This window comes from Thrips palmi, unplaced genomic scaffold (assembly GCF_012932325.1).
Source record: "Thrips palmi isolate BJ-2018 unplaced genomic scaffold, TpBJ-2018v1 HiC_scaffold_5, whole genome shotgun sequence".
Classification (NCBI taxonomy): Eukaryota; Metazoa; Arthropoda; class Insecta; order Thysanoptera; family Thripidae; genus Thrips; species Thrips palmi.
Genome location: NW_023144632.1, coordinates 8,817,573 through 8,840,471, shown reverse-complemented (window position 1 = coordinate 8,840,471; position 22,899 = coordinate 8,817,573). Strand labels below are relative to the sequence as shown.

General features: G+C 53.8%; 1 protein-coding gene across 12 annotated transcripts in view; it reads right to left on the bottom strand.

The window, feature by feature from the left end:
* Window positions 1-22,899, bottom strand: part of LOC117650957 (peripheral plasma membrane protein CASK) — a 254,602-nt gene that overhangs the window by 207,866 nt on the left and 23,837 nt on the right. For 11 of the 12 annotated variants that reach the window (XM_034394621.1, XM_034394622.1, XM_034394627.1 and 8 more), the window contains exons 2-3: window positions 5,948-6,060; window positions 5,201-5,218 (exon numbers count right to left, since the gene is read on the bottom strand). In XM_034394621.1, coding sequence (XP_034250512.1) covers window positions 5,201-5,218; window positions 5,948-6,060 — 131 coding nt within the window. The remainder of the gene's footprint in view (window positions 1-5,200; window positions 5,219-5,947; window positions 6,061-22,899) is intronic. The other variant, XM_034394623.1, reaches the window with a different exon arrangement.

The following is a 22,899-nucleotide window of genomic DNA, read 5'->3' as shown; positions in this document are numbered from 1 at the left end:
TAAAACTACTGTAATGAGAGCGGGTTTATGAAAGTGGGACTATTTAGTCCTTTTACATGGACCCTCAAAACAACAATTTCAATTTCTTTCTCTCTCTCTCTCTCTCTCTCTCTCTCTCTCTCTCTCTCTCTCTCTCTCTCTCTCTCTCTCTCTCTCCCCCCCTCTCACTCCCCCTCTCCAGTGCACACTGAGAATGAAAGAGTCATGATCATGACTAAAATTTTGGGTGAGGAATTCTTTATTGCCCAAATTTGGGTGAGGAATTTTTCCTCGCCCAAATTTGGGTGAGGAAAGTTTCCTCACCCAAATTTGGGTCATAATACTATGGTGCTATATAGGGAGCTGATACACCCTCTCTCTCTTCTCTCAAAATCTCCTGGGTGAGAAAGTGAACCTCGCCCAAAATTGGGTATTGATCATGACTTTTTCATTCTCAGTGCAAGCTTGGACTTGCGCCGTGACCAGAGGCAGCGGGCGCCTGCAGAGCGTGGGGTAGGCCTCCCGGCGGGCACCTGTGTGTTGGAGCGAGACCGCCGGCCTACCCGCGCGGGGCTCCTCTCTCTCGCTCAGACAGTCTCCCTTCTCAATCAAGCCACTCCTTTGTGGCTCGCAATGAAAACTGAGGAGGCTCCACGGACAAGGGGAAAGAAAAAGCACGTCCCGAACTCGGTGCTCGTCGACAAAGAATACTACCCTGGCCAATTTACACAGTAAAACGAAGTAGCAGAATCCGTAACGATTTGATACAGAAACCGCCGGTAAATGATTCTGGTCTGGATTTCGGTATTCACAGAAAGTGCAATGGGCTCGAAAGAAACTGCAAAGAGATTACGGCAGCAGTGCAAGGATTCCGGCGCTCGTGAGTAGAATGATTTTGCCGTTGGCGGATTTGATGCAAAACCACCACGGATCTGTTTATCCGTCGATTTCCGCGATTCGGGGCTCCCAGACCACTACAGATTCTGCCAACCCGATTTACTGTGTAGCGGTCGTGTTGGCCAGACCTCTCGTCCAATCAAGCGACGAGTTTTAAAAGGGGTGCCCGGAAGCGGGCACGGCAGGGTGGCAGGGCGGCCAACTAATGGAGCAAAACTTTTAATGCGGCGAGAGCCTCTCCCGGCCCGGCCCGGCCCGGGGTGTGGTGCACCTGCACTCTGGCGGCGTGGCCGTGGCGTGGCGGCGCTCAGCCCCGATCTCGTTTCCCTAATTGTCACACGACCTCCCCTCCCGACGGCGCAAATCGAGAACACCGAAATAAAACGCAATCCAATGTTGTCGCATTTTCTCGTGCCGTTTTCGTTTCAAGCCAACTTGGCGGCAGTCGCACACCGATCGGCGCGAAGCAAAATGGATCACGCCAGACAGTGGGCACAGTGGACCGGCGCAAGCGGCCGAAACCTCTAGACGCGTTTTGAGCTCCAGATTCGTTACGGGACTCAAACCGAACTTGTGACCCCACCGATGGATTGCTCTCCGAACGAGGAATCCATTGGTGGGGTCAAGCGTTCGGTTCGAGTCTTGTTTATCGACTCTGGAGCTTAAAACGCGACTAGAGTTCGGCCTGAGCCAGTCCTCTGGCGCTTGAAAGTGCGCGAGACGCAGACCGTGTCTCTCACTTTCAGACCAGAAAAGAATGGGGATGGTGCCACCCTGAGGGTTTCGAGTGGTGTTTTGGAGTTGGTTCGACCGAAATGAAACCGCCTCGCTTGTCTGGCTGTGGAGCCGGGTAGTGGGGGAGGGAGAAGTGGGGGGAGCTCTGGGGACTTTGGAGTGGCGGGGCTTAGCCGCCCGGATGAGTGCGCGTGAGTGCGTGACCCTCCAATCGGGGGCCTCCGTGTTGCCGTGAGGACAGCGAGTACATAGGAAAGCAAAAGCGCGAGTGCTGGGTAGGGGAGAGAGAGAGAGAGAGAGGGAGGAGAGAGAGAGAGAGAGAGGAGAGAGAGAGAGAGGAGAGAGAGAGAGAGAGAGAGAGAGAGAAGGGGCGGCGCAGACTGGCGGATCAGCGGATCCGCGGTGCACGCCTAATTGCAGTTTGGAGGGCTCGGCAAACAAGGACTCGGCGGGTTTTCGAGTCCCGTTTCGTCCCGTCGCTTTCCGAATAAAGGAATTGGAAGCGAGCGTGGCGCCTGGCGCCTCACTCAAAGCGCGGCGTTGCAGACATCCCAGCAGACAGATTCCGAGAGTCACGTTTGCGTCGCGCTGTCTCCCCCGCACCCACGGGGCGCCCCCGTTTAGGTTCGAGAGAGACAGGGCGACGAAAACGACTCTCGGAGTCAGTCTGCAGACGCCGGCAGCGCGCGGCACCGCCACAAGGGGGAAGCAGGTGCAGGCGTGCCAACAAGCGGACCGGAGGCGCGGCGGCAGCGCGCTGTGTGTGTGTGTGTGTGTGTGTGTGTGTGGTTTGTTTTGGACTCCGTGTCTGTGTGTGAGCGTCTGTTGGTCTGCGTGTATGTGCCAAGCGATTAGGCAGACAGTTGGGATACTAGAAAGGCTAAGAAAGAGTCGACTGCAATGTCGGAGAAATCAATCTACAGATACTGTAGAAGTACAATACGTCATCAAGCTACTTTTGCCTACAGGGTGTGGTGGTAAGGGAGGGTGGGGCACCATGACCACTGGGGCACCATGACCACCCCCCTCGCTCTCGGGAACTACTTTGCCGACGGCAACCGGTCGACCGGACTTTCGAGAGAATAGAATTCTAACTATTTTCAGCCAGAGCCCTACCTTCTAGCTTCAAGGGTACGACCATAGCACCTCGCCAAAATTTTTGTTACAGCGTTTTGGCTAAATTGGGCGTTTTTCAAATCTGGGATATTTTTTCTCACTCTCACATTTGAGAAGATAGGTTCGATGTCTTAGGTTTTTCTCAAAATGTCGGCTCTTCGGCAAAATATCCAACATCACATTTAATTCTAAGTAGTTGTTTGCTTGCTCGGGGAGCCTTAGAGTCGTAAACTGCACTGTGGGGCACCATGACCACTTTTTAGTGGGGCACCATGACCACACATATTTGAGTGTTTTTACTCATATTTTGGCCTGATAATGATTTATTTTCGTCGAAAATTTGCTTTTTGTTTCTGAAAATGTATAAAGGTTGAATAATTGCTGCAGAATAGATAGTTTTATCACAAATTTGTGATAATTTGTGAATCACCAAGATGATTAAGAATGGTTCTGAAACTGAGACTTGAAATGGTGGTTTCTCTTGCACTAAATGAGCTCCAAACCGCAAAAGTTGGCCGCGAAGGCGATCCGTGGCTACTTTGCACCAAGATGGCTCTGGCATTATGAGAAACAGCATTTAATTCACTTGTTTGCAGTGTAGTAACCGCGATAATTTTCTTAAAATTTACCAAATTGAAATTTGCATACGAATTTGGACTCGTCTTAGCAAGACAAACATAAAATGTTAGCACATGTCATAGCTTTGGATGTGAAATTTGAAAGCCTTAGAGCGTTAACTGTTTTAAACCGTCCATTTCAAGGCATCTTAGAACGTTTGATACTTCGAAGGTTTTTACAGTGTTTTTTAGTTTAGTTGACTGGCCTGATGGTAATGACAGCGATATAAACAATTTCAATGAGAATACTGGTAGAAAGTACACTTTTTTGGGCCAAAAAATTACTATGGTCATGGTGCCCCACGGGGTGGTCATGGTGCCCCACCTATGGGGCACCATGACCACTTTGCGTTTTATTTTCCAAAGTGTTCTGTGAGCCTGCCGTGCATTGCAGACAAGTTCCAATGGGTGGAAGAGGTCCTTGGAGGTCCAAAGAATCCCCTCATGCTAGAAACTTAACTGTTCGAACCACACGGTGGAGTAGAGGGAGGCACAAAAAAAAAGTGGTCATGGTGCCCCACCCTCCCTTATACACGCGGCTACGAAGGGAACCACACCAACTGTCCCAAGAGGCGGCGTTTTTGCAAGAGTGCTTGGGGCACTCGGGGGTAAAATGTACAAAACGCATAAAATATAATTAAGAAAAAGGTTACTCCTGACTTGTTGCTTATTTTACTTCCATTGCTAATCTATAGGGACGACAATGCCAATACGGGGATTGTTTGTTCACTTCGTTAAGACATCTAAGACACTGAAACTCCGTACTATTCAGCGATTTTGCTAACGCAGATAGCAAGAGAACTTTCATTCAGAACACTGTTTCCGGCTGTCTGAATTCAACCGCAGAGCAAGCTTCTTTCTTGCGACACTTGGGACGTATTGGGCTTCATAGTAGATTGAAAGCCGTTCGCTCCAGTCACGCGCACCGGTCAATCAATGCGCCCTGAAATTCGATTTCTCAGCGAGGCACTAAAACACCCCGACCGCACCACGACGTCAAGGCAACCCTGCCGGAGCTGGTTCCAGAATGCAGTTGTACAACGAGGAAATACGGTTAAATCTGCCTCAAAAAATAATTTGTGAAAACTCAAACAGATGTTTTTGTTGTTTTTCTGTGCGCAGAAAACGGGGTTGGCGCACACGCCGCAGAAGGCACAGAACAGAAATAGCCAGAGTCGTACTTGCCCCCCCCCCCTTTCCGCCCGCCACTCCGGAAGGGCAATAATTGGGTTTTGGAATTGGCTGCGAGTTGCAACGAGTTTTGTCGTCCGGAATAAACTCAATGTTCGTCACCGTGTATCATGGGAGAATCTTTTCGACTGGGCTGTCAAATCAATGGGAGTCATGTTTTAAAAGCCTTGGGGCATTGTCAAATGAAACCTCGGGCATTTACAAAGGTTCCTCTAGAAAAAAATGATGCCGAAAGAACCCTGGTAAATCTACGAAGATTCTTGGTACTTCAAAAAATTATTTTTTCGTAAATCCACAAGCACTTATCAAAAACTCACGAAGATTCTTCGTAAGTAATTCGTTCGGCAACATTTTTCTAGACAAACCTTCGTAAATTCCAAATTTAAATTTCTTACAGTCGGTAGCGGTGGGGATGATCAAAATACAAAGGTCTGTTTTAGCAAAGCGGTTAAGATTATGCAAATCGCGAATCAAACTACAATAGGGCTTTTTAACCTACTCTATAAGTGTGTCAGTGTGTCAATCAAACAGAACAACGCAACCAACCTTGTACAGCTACAGCTCTAAACCTTGTTATTTAAACCACCAACGGTTTTAGCATTAGTTTGATGTCGAGGCAGCGGACTAATCAAAAGGCAAAACATACATACTGAACCGCCCCTTACTTGTAATTTCTTCTGGACCTGAAATAACACATTCCATTAGAGCTTAGAACATGGTCCCGATCAATAACTGAGTCTCAGGCATGGGAGGTCGAGGCCAGACGAGACGATGCGTCTCAATTATTCCCTCCAACCGAGACTCCAGGTCGTGCAGTCGTTGGCTACATAAAACATGGACTAGGCGCGAGGTGGCTGAGTCGTCGATAGTCGGGGTCGACACTGTGAGGCCAAGGGTGGAGAACGCCACTCTTGCAATGCGGAGCAGTGTACTTTGCAGTCCCCACACTTCACTGATAATCCAAACGCCATGAGAATAGCGCCAAATGGTGCAAAGACGTTTTCATTGCACCAATTGGTGCAATGCTTTTGCATTGCACGTGAAGTGCAATGCCTTCCCATGCATTAGCATAGGGCATTTTCGGGACGCATTGCACGTAAGGTGCAATATGGCTATGGCATTGCACGTATGGTGCAATATCTCGATGCATTGCACCACACGTGCTTTACTCATAGCGTTTGGAATCTCAGTGTTGCAAGTGCAGAGTTTGCAGTCTCAACACTTTGAGTGTGACGTTCTCCACGTTTGCACCATACCAAGAGCGATAGGGGCACTGTGAGCTCCTCCACATTTCAAGTGACTGCAAACTTCACACGTCCGAAAGTGGAGAACCACTCCACACCGGGAAGAGAGTTCTCCACACTTGGTTTCACTGTGGATCGGAGAAACGGGTGGACGACGGTGCCACTCACCCGCAGTGCTGAGGCCCGGCGAGGACGTGAACTTGGCCACGTCCACGATCTTGACGGCGAACTGTTGGCCCGTGGTGCGGTGCAGGCATCTCCGGACCACACTGAAGGGACCCCTGCGAGCAAAGAGAAGCACAGAGTAAGCACAGAGTTTTCAAATTTTTCGCCAGCAATCCAAGGGCACTGTGAAAAGAAAAGTCAGAGAACTGCTATCACGCTACACTCTTAAACGTCTTGCAAAAATAAAATTTAGCTATCTTTCAGTGAATTTGGTACAAGTGCAAAGAAGCGAGATTTCTGCGCAATACGATTTTGTTGTTTTAGGATTTTCTTTGTAGGATGCAAACAAAATCATCCGTTATACGCATGAAAACTACGTTTGTAATTATGCTTGCGCCATTTCCTTCGTATCATGGAAAATTTCCTCGTTAGACACAGAGTGTGTAAGAAATCAGCAAGAAAATTGTCATCGGAAAACTACTGACAGTTGGAATAGAGCAGCAACACTACTCAAAACCACCATCGTGAATGTCAGGCGCCGTTCGGGGGGTCGTAATGAGAGATTATCCCCGCCTTGGCCTCTCGACGGGTCGCCTGGACGGTAGGCAAACGGCCCCCTCCTTAGAAAAATCCCGGACCCGCGCCTGTTGTGTGGAGAGCGGAAAAAGTCGATGGCCGTCGCACCGTCTCGCCGGCTAGACTCGAGAATCCCTCGCGGCCCGGCAGAGAGCACTCCGAGACTCCGTGGCGTCGGCCCGCGCATCATCCAATAGTCCCCTCAAAGTATCGAAAAGGCTTGGAGTCTTTTCTCGACAGTGGGGCGGCGGCAGACAGGTGGACCAGGCATAGCCTTGGCATACGCCGTCCCACCCGGATCACGGCCGCGGAGGATTCCCACCAAGAGTGTCCTCGGGCGGGGCTCAGCGCCGTGCCTCCAGGATTTTGTTCCGAAAGGAAAGGAAGAAAAGAGGGTAAACTTTTGTTTCAAAACGTGGACTTTAGTCAACTTTGGTGACAGTTTTTTTAAGAAACGATATTACAACTTTAAATTAAAATACCACAAGACTCGTTACAGCAGTTCTTTCAGGTTGTTCCAGGGAAGGGGAACCACTCTACAAATTCAAAAGCGTACATTGTATGCTCTACTATGGCATGCCTGCAAGCACGCTCTAGCTAGCGCATGCCTGTCAAGCATGCCCTTACTAGAGCGTGCTTGCAGGCATGCTCCAGGTAGAGCGTACACACTAAATGTCATGGGACTTTTTTTGTCCCACGGTTTATGCAATTTTAAGCACATCCGACGCTGATACAATTTTGTTCCCGTCTGGTGACACATTTTGTCCGGCGCCAGCTGCAACTTGTACTTTCACTTGACAATTTGTCCCGCCTGGCGGACACAAAATTGCATCACCACCGGATGTGCTTAAAATTGCATAAACCGTGGGACAAAAAAAGTCCCATGACATTTAGTGTGTACAATGTACGCTTTCGGATTTGTAGAGCAGGCACAACACCAGGAAAAGAGCTCAGGCAATTATAGGATCCGCGGAACGGACCCCATTGTTCCATTCAGGCAAGCGGCTTCAGGCGATACGGGGCTCCAGGCAGGAGGGGGTTCCAGGAAAGAGGAGGCTCCAGGCAGGAGAGGGTTCCAGGTAACAGGAGATTCCAGGCGAGGGGAGTTCCACGCACGAAGGGTTTCCAGGCAAGGGATCCAGGCACGGTGCCCTTGATGCTCCACTCCACTGGAACGCGGCGACGCTTATCGCGCCGACGACACGAAAGCCTCTCCCGCAGATTGCCATCCGGGAAATGAGGCCACCGAGGTAGGGAACATCAAGTGACGATGAAATCATTTTTTTTCGGACATTCTCGTTTAAAGTTATGCATCCGTGCAAAGAACCCAAAAATTTGGCGATCACAAAGGCCTTTTTTACTTTTTATTGAAAAAAAGATTCCTAGTATGAGCCATTTTTTTGCCAAAAACTTGCAGGAAAATAAAAGTTTTTTGGGCACTGCAAACTGCAAATACAGGCGTTGTTGTGCACCACGGCAGCCTGGCCGGGCACCGCCGACCGACGACACAGACTCGGACCCGCGGCGCATGTAAAGCACCATGTCGGTGCACTGGTGCTGTCAGCGACACACACACACACACACACACACACACACACACACACACACACACACACACACACACCTCGCCACAATTCACGCTAAATGAGGAAACGCGGCGGTGCTGCATCGGTGTGTTGCACACACTGACTGCGCGAACGAGTGTAGGCGGATGTGGTGTCCGGGTGGGCAAACGGCCGAGAAAAAGTTCAGAAACAGAGTAAAGGTTAAAAAAAACAACCAAATTGCATCGGTGTGTTGCAAACACTGACTGCGCGAACGAGTGTAGGCGGATGTGGTGTCCGGGTGGGCAAACGGCCGAGAAAAAGTTCAGAAACAGAGTAAAGGTTAAACAAGAAGTAAAGAAAAAGAGTTTAAAGGAATGGTGCGAAATATCAATGAATTGATATTAAATAAATGACTCGTTCTTTACACATTTGTTTTGTGAATAAAGGATGTCTAGTGGTTAACACAAGTGGCCAGGTAGTTGAATAATTGTTAAGCTCGAAATGAAAGTACGTTCAACATCTACCGCCATTACAGTAGTTCGTTTGAAATCCGCGTGGTAGCGCCACGGGTCGCCGATGTTAGCGGCAGGCCGTGCAAAGGAAGGTTGAAAAACTGCAGATATTTTAAATGTTTGTTTGCTAAGAGAGATAATCCTCAAATGAAAAATGTTAAACAAAGCACAGGGAAGTGGATTTGTGCTATGGCACATGCAAATTCGATAAGAATCACGAAACAACGAAGTGTTATAACCTCTCATTACTAGACACCAGCCAGTTTTAATAAACATTTTCAATCTTCATTTGCTCAAAAACTTTCATAATGAAATGAAAAATACTTCATTTACGCCTTAAAGATGAGGCTTTGATCTTTCAAATGAGTACATTACATATGGTTTTCCTTGTGTGCATAGAGAGTTGAATCATGTAGCTAACAAAAACTGATTTTGAGCACAATACTCGTTCTCTTCACATTAACCTAAATTTTGAAATTAGGGTGTAAAGAACGAGTAAAAAACAACCAAATTCCTTTGAAGGGTTTCAAGCCGTGCGTGGCCAGAACTGGGACGGTCCTCTCTGCACAGAGGCAGCGCCGTCGCAGCCGATACAGGATAGAGCCACTCAGGGCGTCTTCGAGAGCCTCGACCGATCATCCACTCTTTCGCAATCGCCGTCAAGCTGCGCCAAGCCCGGCCCCGGGCAGTGCCTCCGGCAGTGCGCCGCACAGCTGGCTCCGGACTCAGGCCGCGTTCTGAGCCTAGGCCTATTCCCCCAATAGGCCGAGCGGTGGCTCACCGGCAAAACTGAAGCGGGCACTGTCTGACAATGCAAAAGTTGACACTTTCATAGATTCTTCTCTTACTTTTTTACTTACCAAGAGTGACCATGGGAAGGGAACGTGCCTTTTAACGAAAAATCAGAAAGATCGGACGACGCCATGGCCAGGGGCGGGGGGTGGCTTTTCTTAAATAAATCTGCTCCCTCGCTGGCGCGCTGGCGCAAGCGCTTGGCCTGAAAGAGCTCGGACCAAGGCTCGGCGGGCAAAGGCGGCGTGGCGGCCCCCTCCCGGCCCCGGTCGCTTGCCGCCAGACTGCACAGCCCGCTGCTTCGCTGACGTCAGACTGGCCCGGCCCCCTTCAAGTGGCGTGCACCCTGCAGCGCCATTCATGCCGGCGCTCTGTCTCCCTCGCACCCTGACGGCACGCCGCATGAGTGCGAGCCAGACGGAGCGAGTTCACTGAATTCGCCCGCTCCACTGGTACCGCCGCCCGAGGCTTTGGACTTGCTTCCAATCCCAAGCGAGTCGCCCGCTCGGGCAGAGGTCAGATGCCATCAAAAGTTGGGAGAGAGGGGGGGGGGGGAATTCGGGAAGACGGTAGCCCGAGGAGTCTGGGTCTGGCGGTCAAGAAGCGTCAAGAACACCCCCCCTCCCCCTTTCCCCCGACCGCAGCTGGAAATGAACGTAGTCAGCACATGCCACACCCAACAGAACAACGTGTTTTCAACTTTTTTCACTGAGCAAACTACTTTCAATGTCTTACGAAGAAAAATATCCCGTCATACCTACGAAGGAAATGGCAGAAGCTTATGATACGCAGTTAGTTCTTCTTTGTATTTCGAAGGCTTTTCTCTGACTTTTTCATTTTTTTCTTTTCAATCGACTGTCACAAAGCTGAAATCCCATTGCAAGACAGGGCGTCCAGCGTACACTCACTCCCACTCAATTAAGATTTTAGTTGAAAAACCGCCCGTATGCAGGCAACTTGTGAGAAAAAGCGCCTGTACACTGTGAAAATTTGAGCGTCGCCACTTGAAAGTCATCACTTGAGAGTGATGAAAATATCATCCACGTTTTTGTCATAAAGTGACAACAAATTTTCACAGTGTATGTAGGCAGAAACCTGGCTGAATTGAGTCAGTCAATACACGCACACCGAAATGATGTGCATTTCAGTCAGTGGCAGACTCCTCGGTAGTCATCTACTGGCAACTGGCCTCCACTGGCCTCCACTGGCACGCGGGGCCGCTGCAAACTACAGCGCAGCGAGCCAAACCGGGCAAGCCCCAGTAATCGGATTTGGGATCCGCGGGACGCGCGGCTAATGAGGCTGGGGCGATATGTATGTGGGGCGGGGCGGGTCGTGGCGGGGCGGGGGCGGGGCCGGGCCGAGCCGGAAAGGACGACAACCATCTGCAATTAAAATTGGATGAACACGTTGTCGGGTGGGCCACTGAGACCGGGCCGGCATGCACGCGCTGCGAGCCTGAAGCCCGGAGCCGGCGGTCTCCCTCGCGCCCCACTGGGACGCCGCATGGCTATGTGGGTGCGAGGGTGACAGAACGAGGAAACCCTCCCGGAACGGAGTGCCGCCACGCTGCCCCTTTATGTCTTGATGAGGCGCTCCGTGATGCGCGGCGTCGCCTCGCTCACGGCACGGCGTGGCACGGCACGGCAGGGCGCAGCACGGCACGGCGCAGCACGGTACGGCACGGCGCGGCACGGCACGGCAAGGCAGCGAGACTGCAACTTCGCTGAATGGGGAGGGAAGGTATATGGAGACTACTTACTTTCTCGGCTCCAGGGCCGGGTGAAGGAAAGCAGGAAGTTGGTCTGACGCGGCCCGTAGGGAAAGGGAGGGGGAGGGGGGAGGTCGAGGACGAGGAGGAGGCGGAGGAGAAGGAGGAGGAGGAGGAGGAGGAGGAGGAGGAGGAGGAGGAGGAGGAGGAGGAGGGGGAGGAGGGGGAGGAGGAGGAGGAGGAGAAGGAGAGGACGAGGAGGATGAGGAGGACGAGGACTAGGACGAAGAGGAGGAGACGAGGACGAAGAGAAGGCCGAGGGGGACGACGAGGTGTGCGAGGGGGGCGTCGAGGAGGATGACGACGAGGAAAGAGAGAGAAGGGACCAGGGCGTGTAGAGTCGCCAGCAGAAGGGTGGGCAGGGCGCGTCCGCCGCGTGCCAGCCGGCACGCCAAGTCTTTAAAACACAGCGGCAGGCCGGGCAGGCCAAACACGCCTGCATTATGCACGAGGCAAGGACCACTTGCACCCTCAAAACCTTGCAAACTATTTTAGGCCTCACAATGAAACGTTGCTTGTGACAAACAAAAGCATTGTGAGCAGACCTAAAGCAAAAGAAACTCTTCGCGTCATTTACGAACTTTGTCTCCGTTTAACAACACAACATGCAACCAACCCCACCCCCACATACACCTAACATGCCTCCCCAGGTGTCGAGCGTTCGGCGATGAGCAGTCCGGACTCGCTTTCATCGCGCGCCGCGTCGCAGCGTCGCACGGCCATCGATATTCCGCGCGAGGGGCGAGATTGGCGCGGCGGCACGGCACGGCAGGGCACGGCAGGCCACGGCACGCCACGCCACGCCACGGCGGGGAGTCGAGTCGATTCGTGGTACCCGCGCCTCGCCGCGCCCCAGCCGAAATACTCCGCATTCCCCAAACAAGCTCCGCATTCTTCACGCCAGGCCACAACATTGAAAACACTGAGCGCGGAAAACTCCGCATGAGGTGATGTGGGCAACCAGGTCCGATCCGATTGCTCGCCACTCCAGATAGGCGCTCTAATTTTAATGGCAAAATTTGACCAACTGCCAAATACTGGCAGTCCAGGCCGCTGGAGGGCCGAGTTTTGGCAGTTTCAGAGGAGGCTTCGGAGCCGGAGGGCCTAGATTTGGCAGTCTCGAAGGGCGCTCCGGGGCTGGAGGGCCAAGTTTTTGGCAGTCTCAGAGGGCGCTCGGGGCCGAAGTGCCAACTTTTGGCAATCTCTGAAGGCGCTCCGGGGCTGGAGGGCCAAGTTGGCACTCAAAACGGAGTGGAGTGGCAAGCAAACTTACCCTTGGATTTGCAGAGCGCGGTACTCGGAGCGGTATTATCGGAGGGTGCGGCAAACACCGGCTCGTCGACTTGCTGCGTTACGTTTCCCATAGCTCTGTCCTTGTTGCTCCTAATGGACTGCCAGAGTGAGCGAGAAGGAACGGGAGACGTTACGTAGTTTGTGCACGAACCCTTGTCTTCCTCAATCGGTGCTCCGTCCAGAGAGCCAATATTTGCCATCCCCGGGGATAGCGACGTCAGAAATCAGCATTCTCTCTCTCTCTCTTTCTCTCTCTCTCTCTCTCTCTCTCTCTCTCTCTCTCTCTCTCTCTCTCTCTCTCTCTCTCTCTCCTTACTCCTTTCAAAGAGAATATGTCAGAAAATTAACCATCGCAGGCAACTCCGGAGACGTGAATACCAAATTCCGACCCTTATGCGAGATGGAGACGAAGGAGGAAACGGCATCCACTTCAAACGAACGCACCAAAATATTCACAAGCCAACGAACGTGACGGCACACATTTGCTGCAAAACTGTTTGCCGAATCGGTGACTCTTCAAAAAATATGTGTATCGAAAAAACAATCTAATATGCAAGCCCACAATGTAAACCCAAACCTGAGAAGGCCAAGGCCTCACGGCGAGGTCCAGACATGTACGAATGTATGAATGACAAATGAAACTCGTTGTAATAAAGAAGAGTTGAGATGGCCGGAGTGCCTGGTGCTGATCTTGACTGCGAGAGGCGACTCCGTCGGCAGGCACGGATCCAGTGGGGGTTGGCAAAAGGCCTGGAAGGTAGGCAAGAAGCCACACTTTGTCCCGTTAAAAGAAGCAATAAATGTCGTGACATCCTTTGACCTCAGTTTCAGTTTGGCGGTGGTGCAGCAGCCTTCGAGCACCTCTGTGCACTCCCTTCCCTCCCGGCCCGCCCGCGACTTGAAGCGCCTGCAGACTCCTTGCTAGGCCACACGCTGAGCACGGGCGCGCGGCGGGCCTGCCTACCCGCAGTTCGCAGGCGCCGTGCTCCGGACGGCTGCGCAGCGGCCGCGGGACGCCAAGACTATGTCAAACCGAGGGTAAGGTAGGGTCACTTCCCGGAGCGGATTTTTCAGTCTACACTTCAGGTGCGGAGTAGCTCACGGGGTCCTTCTCTTTACGTGAAGCAAACGTGGGGAGCATCACCGAGCATCACTCACTGAGCGGAGGCTGCAAATTCCGCACCTCCGCATTTTAAGTTGTTGGAGTTTCTCCTCACTCGGTTTCACCGTGTTCCAGAGTTAATTTGACCGAGAAAATCAACTCAGAGACAGTCCATTCGCTCTTGTTCCTTCCACTGCACCACCACAATGCGATTTAACGGCGCGGGGCAGTGAACAGGAGAGACTCTGCCTCTCCGCCCCTTTTCCAGTGTGGCTGCCTCGCGGCTTGGCGACGCGAAGCACGGGAAGCGACTTCCGTGTTATCGACGTTAGCGCGGGGGATGCAGAAGAGCGGGTAGGGGGAAACAACCGGCGTGGAAAGCGCGGCGGCAGCCTGCAGTCGCCCTGTCTCTCTCGCACCCCGACGGGGCGCCCCACGAGTGCGAGAGAGACGGACGATCCTCGGAATCAGTACGCAGATCTCCGGAACGCTCATCAGACGATGGCGTCAGCGCTAATTGGATCGCAAGCCGTCTGCCAACGCACCGCTCACTCCCCGCTCCGTCTCTCTCGCGCCACACCACCGGCACAGCGTGAAACACAGAGTAGCGGTGGCGCAGCATTCGTTATCAATATTGCAAATAGGTAGTTTGCTTTGGACTCACAATGCTCATTCTCAATATCAAACGTCTTACAATCGACTGACAGTGAAAACAATAGGAAGGCATTGTTCAGGGCGCTTCGTAACTTACGATCGACAAATCTTTGCGACAAATGTTAAGCGGCGCAGCATTGCACTCAAGGAATTTAGAGTGTAGGGACTGCACAATCTGCACTACCCAGTGCGTGGACTGAAAACACCAGTCCTCCGCATTTACGTGTGGTTCACACACAGTGTATGCTAACGCCCCACTGTGGGCCAGATCGCGGCATCCCGGAACACTGGGTCCTTAACTTTTTGCGCAAGGTTTTCTAGAGCTCTGTCCTTGTTGGTTGCTCCTTATGGGCAGCTAGCGAGTGCGAGCTAGACGGAAGACGTCACGTAGTATGCGAATGAACCCCAACCTGTCCGCCGGTGGGTGCCGTGCGAGAACACTGCTAGCCTCTGTGTTCAACGACCGGGTGCTTTGTTGCCCTAGGACTAGCTAGTCTCGGGGGTGGGGGTCCACCATTGAGCCAGGCGTGGGCAATAGACCCCGCAACCGACCAGGCCACCCAGGCAGGGCAGGCAACCGCGGACACAATGCCAACTTGAGCGCCACAGAGACCGCCCGGTGGATCTCTACACCTCTCTCTCTCTCTCTCTCTCTCTCTCTCTCTCTCTCTCTCTCTCTCTCTCTCTCTCTCTCTCTCTCTCTCTCTCTCTCTCTTAAGTCGTGTGGCGACAGCGATCGGCATCCTCCAGACCCCGGCCTTTCTCTGCCGTGAATCCCGACTAACCCCTCTCTTCTCTCCGTCTCTGTATGTCTGCCTGTCTGTCTCTAAGTACAAAGACCGGCTGAAAGCACGTGCAATCAGCATTGAATTCAAACGTCGACACCCAAGTTGGGCAAAATTGGCGATCAAATCCAAAAAGTCAGTTCGCACCCGAAATCACTCGTGCTGTGTAAAATCACAGTGTGCACCCCTCGCTCGAGTTTGTTGAACGTGGCTGAACCAACGGACTCCCCGTCCTAAAAAATACCCGCCTACACCGGTAAAAAAGGCATAAAAATTACGCCCTTTAGGGCATTAACACTTTTACGCCCTTTACGGGCGTGAATCGTTTTATGCCCTTGGGAAGGGCGTGAATGGTATAGGACTTTTAAGCAAAATTTTAATGCCCTTCCAAAAGGCATTAACGATTCACGCCGCTCTATGAGGCGTAAATCGTTTACGCCCTTAAAGGGCATAATTTTAATGCCTTTGTTTCACCAGTGTTCCGAGGGTCGTCGTGAAAGGTTCCAGCAGGAGGACTGTGCACACACTGAAGGAGTAATGAAGGTCTCGACCGTCTGTCCTGATGCCCGCCAGTCTCCGCGCCTCTGCACTGGTAACCGTGCCGGCCTGTCCAGGATTAACAGCGCAGGCACTCAATATTTCACGCCGCGCAGTGGAGAAGGCCCGATCGAAAAGACACGACCCAAGACACCTTTCCAGCCGTGGTTGGATGCCGCGGCCGAGAGCCCACTCGGGCCAGCGTAAGTGCGGGATTCGCACACTTCCTGTAGCGGAGTAACTCTCCAAACTCGGACGTGTGGAGTTGGAAGAGTGGCTGGACAAGTGTGGAGGAGCTCACAGAGCCTTTGTCTCCTGGCATGATGTAAACGTGGAGAACTCTCCACCCTGGGTTTCACAGTGTGCCCCCTCGCCCCTGGCCAGGCTGGCCGCCAGGCCCGGCCACATGAATCATCCGGACCGAACTGCAGCGAGCGAGACGCCAGGGACCGAAGGGACCGGAGGAAACGCCCCAATTTCTCCGCCTCGAACGGCAAGGTGAGGGAAAAGTACGGCAATTTATGTGAGTGAAGCCTGCCCCCCCCCTCCCCCCTCTCGGACCGGAAGTGACACGGGGCTCTTGCAAGTGGTTTATTAGCGGCGGTTGTGTCTGGGAGAGCAGCGCTGCAGAGAGCCTGCTGCTCGCCAACAGGCCGATTGCGCACAGTCTCGCTCTGTCTCTCTCACACTCACAGTCAGGGCACCCCGTAGGTGTGCCAGAGAGAGAGAGAGAGAGAGAGAGAGAGAGAGAGAGAGAGAGAGAGAGAGAGAGAGAGAGAGAGAAGCGAGTGGGGGCTGGACGGGGACGGGCCTCTGGAGTGGCTGTGCAGGCCGCTAAAGCGCTCGAGCCCTGATCCCCACGGCGCGGCGCAGCGAGCATCGCGCAGCCCGACATGACAAACCTGGGTGGCGCCCATTGTCATGTAAACTGGCACGGCCGATTGCCACTCCCCCACGAATCCCCCTCCCCCCCCCCCTTGACGTCCGTTGCGCTGGGACACTGCAGGCTGCAGCCCTTTTGGCCTTGGATGACCCCGGATTGCAGCGGCACGCAGTCGTCCCGGCCTTTTTGCATTGGTGATTCTCTTTCTTTTTCCTGCGCTGCTTGGCTGCCTCCCGCTGCCTGCGCTGCTCGCCGCGTGTGCAGGTGCGACCCTAAGCGCTCCCTCCCACCGTTCCTTCCCTCGCGATTCCAGATGCTGCCACGGCCGCGACGCCCCCCCCCCCCCCCGGAGGGCCGCGCCTTTCCAACAGGTTTTCCAGCCCCAGGGCCCCCAGACCCCCCCAGGGGGTGGCAGGCCTTGGGCGGGGGGCCTTCCCTAGGGGGCCGCGGCCGCGGAGTAAAGGGGGAAGAGAGAGAGGGCGGGGGGGGGGGGGGGGGGGGTACTACACGCCTACGCGTGTCCCGCCGCGGCCCCCGACCCGCCCGGCAGGCAGACACCGCCCCGCAGGCCGCAGGGACGCGCGCAGCCTGCGCCCTCCAGGCTCATCCCGAACAGTGCCGGCAGATGACAGTCCTTCTCGTCGCTCTGTCTCTCTCGCACCCCCACGGGGCGCGCCGTGAGTGCGAGAGAGACTCTCGGCATCAGTCCGCCTGCACCCCTACAGTGCGGTATGCAGCGCGAGTGCGACACGGACAGCGAGAGCAATGTCCGGAATCCTCCCGCCCCGCGGCGAGCCGAGCCGAGCGGTCGGTCACTCAGCGCGCGGCACCTCACCGTTCAACAAACCGCGTCCGTTTGCACACTGGCCCTGACGGTGTGGCGGCCGTGGCCGTGCACAAAGGCAAGTTGTCCCCGTAGGGCTCGCATGCAAAGTGGTACGGGAAACATGGACGGAAGCACCGCAGTTGCGGCAGGTACGTATGGACGGTCCAGGCAAATGATTGGACGGGACACGGGACATGCTCCGTCCCATTTTCGTCCTTTTTTTATCCTCCAGTGGAAACGGAGTGGACGCACAGAAGAGTCTGGAGACGGCTCGGCCCACCCCGCCCCGCCCCGCCCCGCCGCCGCCCGCCCGCCCCGCCCCGCCGCCACCGAATTCACTCAGGTCGATGCGCCGAGGAGGCCAATTTATAGCAGCGTCGTCCGTCTCGTGCGTGGGCAGGGCGAGCAGGGCGGGCAGGCGCGCAGGCACGCCGGCGGCCTCCTCGTCCGCGAGGTCAGGACGCCGTCGAGGCATCCCCCGGTGGCCTGGTCGATCCCGCCAAAGAAATTGCACGCTGCACCGCCGCAGCTACACCGTCAGAAACCAGCAACTCCACTCTAGGACGAGTGGAGTTTGCCGTCCCCACACTTCGCGTGTGGATGGAGAGGGCCCCTCTTGGCGCGGAGGAAACGCGGAGAACTCCACGCTTGAAGTGCAGAGGCTGCAAACTATGCCACACCCCCGCACATCCCCACTCTTCACGCTTCACAGTTCTTCCAGTGCCTGAGCAGCCCAATCGGCCTTGCAGTGTATAGAGCAGGGTTGTTAAAGTTAATTTAACGATTAACGACGATAATCGATTTTCGATAAGTTAATTTACGGTTAACGCTAACTCGATAACATCTGCAGACCAGTATCGTTATCGAGTTATCGTTAACCGATTCCGGTTAACTTATCGATTAACTAAGTAACTAATTCCCCAAAACGCATGAGTGTACGCTAAATTTATCAGAAAAACGTTTCTGACGTTCGTACTTTCGCGCCTCGCACTCCTAGTTGTTTTATTCTAACTGAAAGATACGTCATGCATACCTATAGTCTAATTCGACTTTCTTTGGAGATTCAATGTTATGTTTTATTATCCCTCATTCTCTCATCCATTTAAGAAAGTTAGTTACTTTTAACGATTTCGTTAAAAGTAACTTATCGGTAACTCGATAACGTTGCCGAGAGGTGTTAACGTTAACTAGTTCGTTAACAGGGGTTGGAAATTAACTTAACGATAACTCGATAACCCAAAAAATTAACTTTAACAACCCTGGTATAGAGGACACCCCTACGCTTCACCTTTCTCCAGCCCCTCTCTTGGTTGGTCGGCTGGTTTGTTGGTTTGCATTGTAAGTCAGGTCCGATCCACTGTGTTTGAATGCCCGCCCGACCACTTTCTCTCTCTCTCTTTCTCTCTCTCTCTCTTCTCTCTCTCTCTCTCTCTCTCTCTCTCTCTCTCTCTCTCTCTCTCTCTCTCTCTCTCCCAAACAAAGAATGCATGATTGGACGCGCGAAACAAAACCGCATCCTTTGTACACGTTGGTGCGGCGGGCGGTGCCGGCGCTGCTCTGGGGTGGGGCGGTGTTCAGCTTAGCCGACGGGGCAGGGGCGACCGCACCGGGGGGAGGGGGAGGCAGGGAAGAGAGCGAATTCAAGCAAGCGCGCGCACACACACGCCCACACAAGCGAGAGACAAACCAACCCAACCCCCTCCCGTGACACACCACACAGACACCACATACACACACACACACACTCACACTCACACACACACAAACTTTTCAACCCTTCCGCGAAATGCCGCCTGACGTCGCCTTTGCCGTGGCCGGGCCGTGGCCAGGCAGGGGACGGTAAAGCAGCCTCGGTCAAGAGGCTTGTTCGCTTCGTCCGGTGCAGCGAGCACAAAACAAACGCGGCAAAAACGTTTAGCTCTCGTGATGGTCCCGTGATGGTCCCTCCGACGTCAACGTCAAATCAATCGGGGCTGCACACAGAGGAGGCACTGTTCCACTGTTCCGCGTTGAGATTTGTCACATTCATGTCACTCCCATACCACAATATTGACATTGGCGTTCCACCATCAGGGCCCGGACTCGCGTGGCGGCCGCGCTTCGCCGATGTCGTTCTGGGAACGGGGAAATGTGCCCCTTACGTAAGCCGCGGTAGAGTAGACAAACGGGCACGGCGGCATCATCATCAACGCTGCTAGGCCTCTGCAGACCTTTAGCGGTTCGAGCGCACCGCTCTGACGATGGGCCGCGGCCGCGCCCTGTTTCGGGGAAACCATTGCCATTGTTTGGGTCGGAAACCTCAATGCGACCCTTCAAAGAGAAGCATCGTCATTTTCTGTGCCAGGCGAGAAAGAAACCGGATTGCTTGTGCTGCGCGAGAAGCATCCTATAATTCCTTTCTCCACCTCGCGACTTCTTCAGAAACCTGTAGTTTTTGAACAGGTTGTGTTGCCCTAACCAGAGATTCGCCAAAATCTGCCAAAAGTATGTCAGAGCAAAGCGGCAAAAGGAATGAACGCGATATATGGCGTGCTGATGAAATCGACATGTTCAACCCTAACCTCCTCGCGAAGGTAGTTAGGATCTCGCGTGGCACGAACACCTCTAGAAGAGGGTCGAATGGTGAAACAAAGGCGTAACGCGTTTCGCCAAGCGTACAGTCCCTTTGCGTGAGGTCTTTAGCGTGTGCGCTTCAATGAAGCTAGGCGCCCCTTGTTCTCCCCTGTCCCTCCCCCCTGCTCCTGCCCCCTTCCCTAGACGTTCGCGCCCCGGGCGCCCTGCTTTGGGAACGCGGACAGACGACAACGGGGCTGATGCGGAAGGACACACTGTGTGGAGACCTCCACTCCTGACATGCGGAGGAGTGAAATATTCAGAGTCCGCGCTTGGAAGCGCAGAGTTTGCAGTGTCCACTCTTCAAGTGTGGAGTTCTCCACGTTTGTAGCATGCCAAGAGATAGCCCCTGACAAACTGAGGGCCAGGTCAACTCGGGGGTAACTCGGGGGTAACTCAGGGGTAACTCGGGGGTAACTCGGGGGTAACTCAAGGGGAAGTCGGGGGGAAGTCGGGGGGAACTCGGGGGGAAGTCGGGGGGAACTCGGGGGGAAGTCGGGGGGAACTCAGGGGCAAGTCGGGGGGAACTCGGGGGGAACTCGGGGGAACTCGGGGCAAGTCGGGGGGAACTCAGGGGTAACTCGGGGGCAAGTCGGGGGGAACTTGATCGACTCGCCCAAACACTAGAAATACGCTCCAAACTAGCACCGTTGCCTTTGTCTCGTGCCCCGATTCTAAAAGTGCCCCTACTTGCCCTCTAGCTCAGCGGTTCCCAACCTTGGGGTCGCGACCCCAAATGGGGTCGCGAAAAAATTTTGAGGGTCGCGGCGAGGTGGCTGGGGTCGCCTGGGGTCGCGGTGGTTTCCCGGCTGGCCCACACGCCGAGCACTGGCTGCTTAAATGCCGCAAAGTTGATCAAAACGGTCACAAATGTGTGTAAAAGATCGTGTTTTGGGTCGACTTTAAGCATCCACTGCTTCTGATCCGAGGCGGTAAATCGCCCTCCCTCAACGGGCAATTGGTCTTTGGACCTTCCTTTTGCATGCCTTTGTTACGGAGTGCAATTATCTGCCTCAGTTTGGAAGCAGTACTGCCGCAAAGTTGGTCTAAAAGTCACAAATGTCTGTGAAAAATCGTGTTTTGGGCCGACTTTAAGCATCCACTGCGTCTGATCCGAGGCGGTAAATCGTCCTCCGTCAACGGGCAATTGGTCTTTAGACCTTTCTTTAGCATGCCTTTGTTACGGAGTGCGATTATCTGCCTTAGTTTGGGAGCAGTTTTGCCGCAAAGTGATCAAAAACGGTCACAAATGTCTGAAAAATCGTGTTTGATCAACTTTGTGGCAAAACTGCTCCAAACTAAGGCAATAATCGCACTCCGTAACAAAGGCATGCTAAAGAAGGTCTAAAGACCAATTGCCCGTGACGGAGGAGTCTGCGTCTGATCCGAGGCGGTAAATCGTCCTCCGTCAACGGGAAATTTGGTCTTTAGACCTTTCTTTAGAATGCCTTGTTACGGAGTGCGATTATTTGCCTTGTTTGGGAGCAGTTTTGCCACAAAGTTGATCAAAACACGATTTTTCAGACATTTGTGACCGTTTTGATCAACTTTGCGGCAAAACTGCTCCCAAACTAAGGCAGATAATCGCACTCCGTAACAAAGGCATGCTAAAGAAAGGTCTAAAGACCAATTGCCCGTTGACGGAGGACGATTTACCGCCTCGGATCAGACGCAGTGGATGCTTAAAGTCGGCCCAAAACACGATTTTTCACAGACATTTGTGACTGTTTAGACCAACTTTGCGGCAGTACTGCTTCCAAACTGAGGCAGATAATTGCACTCCGTAACAAAGGCATGCAAAAGGAAGGTCCAAAGACCAATTGCCCGTTGAGGGAGGGCGATTTACCGCCTCGGATCAGAAGCAGTGGATGCTTAAAGTCGACCCAAAACACGATCTTTTACACACATTTGTGACCGTTTTGATCAACTTTGCGGCATTTAAGCAGCCAGTGCTCGGCGTGTGGGCCAGCCGGGAAACCACCGCGACCCCAGGCGACCCCAGCCACCTCGCCGCGACCCCTCAAAATTTTTTCGCGACCCCATTTGGGGTCGCGACCCCAAGGTTGGGAACCGCTGAGCTAGAGGGGCAAGTAGGGGCACTTTTAGAATCGGGGCAACGAGACAAAGGCAACGGTGCTAGTTTGGAGCGTATTTCTAGTGTTTGGGCGAGTCGATCAAGTTCCCCCGACTTGCCCCCGAGTTACCCCTGAGTTCCCCCCGACTTGCCCCCGAGTTCCCCCCGAGTTCCCCCTGACTTGCCCCTGAGTTCCCCCCGACTTCCCCCGATTTCCCCCCCGACTTCCCCCGAGTTCCCCCCGACTTCCCCCGACTTCCCCTTGAGTTACCCCCGAGTTCCCCCCGAGTTACCCCCGAGTTACCCCTGAGTTACCCCCGAGTTACCCCCGAGTTGACCTGGCCCTCAGTTTGTCAGGGGAGGGGCTCTGTGGGCACTTATAGTGTCGAGACTTACTCCGCACCAGGCAGTGTGGTTCGGCAGTGCACGGCCTCACGTGGAGCAGCCTTCAAAGCAGTGCAACTTTCAAGGCATATCGGCTGGCCTGGCGACCCGACGACCGCCAGCTAAGCCTGACGCTCTCTTTCCCGCTCGCACCGGCAAGAGACACCAAGCGTATCATTCACCCGCCAGTCAGACAGCGGCCGGCTGATCACCAGCCGAGCCAGCCAGCCAATGCCTCAAAAGTTGGAACCGCCCGAACGCCGCAAGCAAAGCCCCTGATGAATGGGCCGGCCCGGCCTCGCCGGTGCAACCTCCTGCGAGGGGCTGTCTGCGCACTGCACCGGCAAAAAGGCTTTTCATCGCAGAGGCGCGCGAATGCTGCACGCATGGCGGAGCATGGCGGAGCACCGCTCCACAGAATGGCCCAGGAGGCCGGCGCTGGCGGCCGAAACTCTAGACGCGTTTTGAGCTCCAGAGTCACTAGACAGGACTCGCACAGAGCGGGTGACCCCCTAATGGATTGCTAGTTCGGAGAGCAATCCACGTTTGGTGCGCGAGACCCATTTAGCGACTCAGCAGCTCGAAACGCGTCCGGGTTTTTGACGG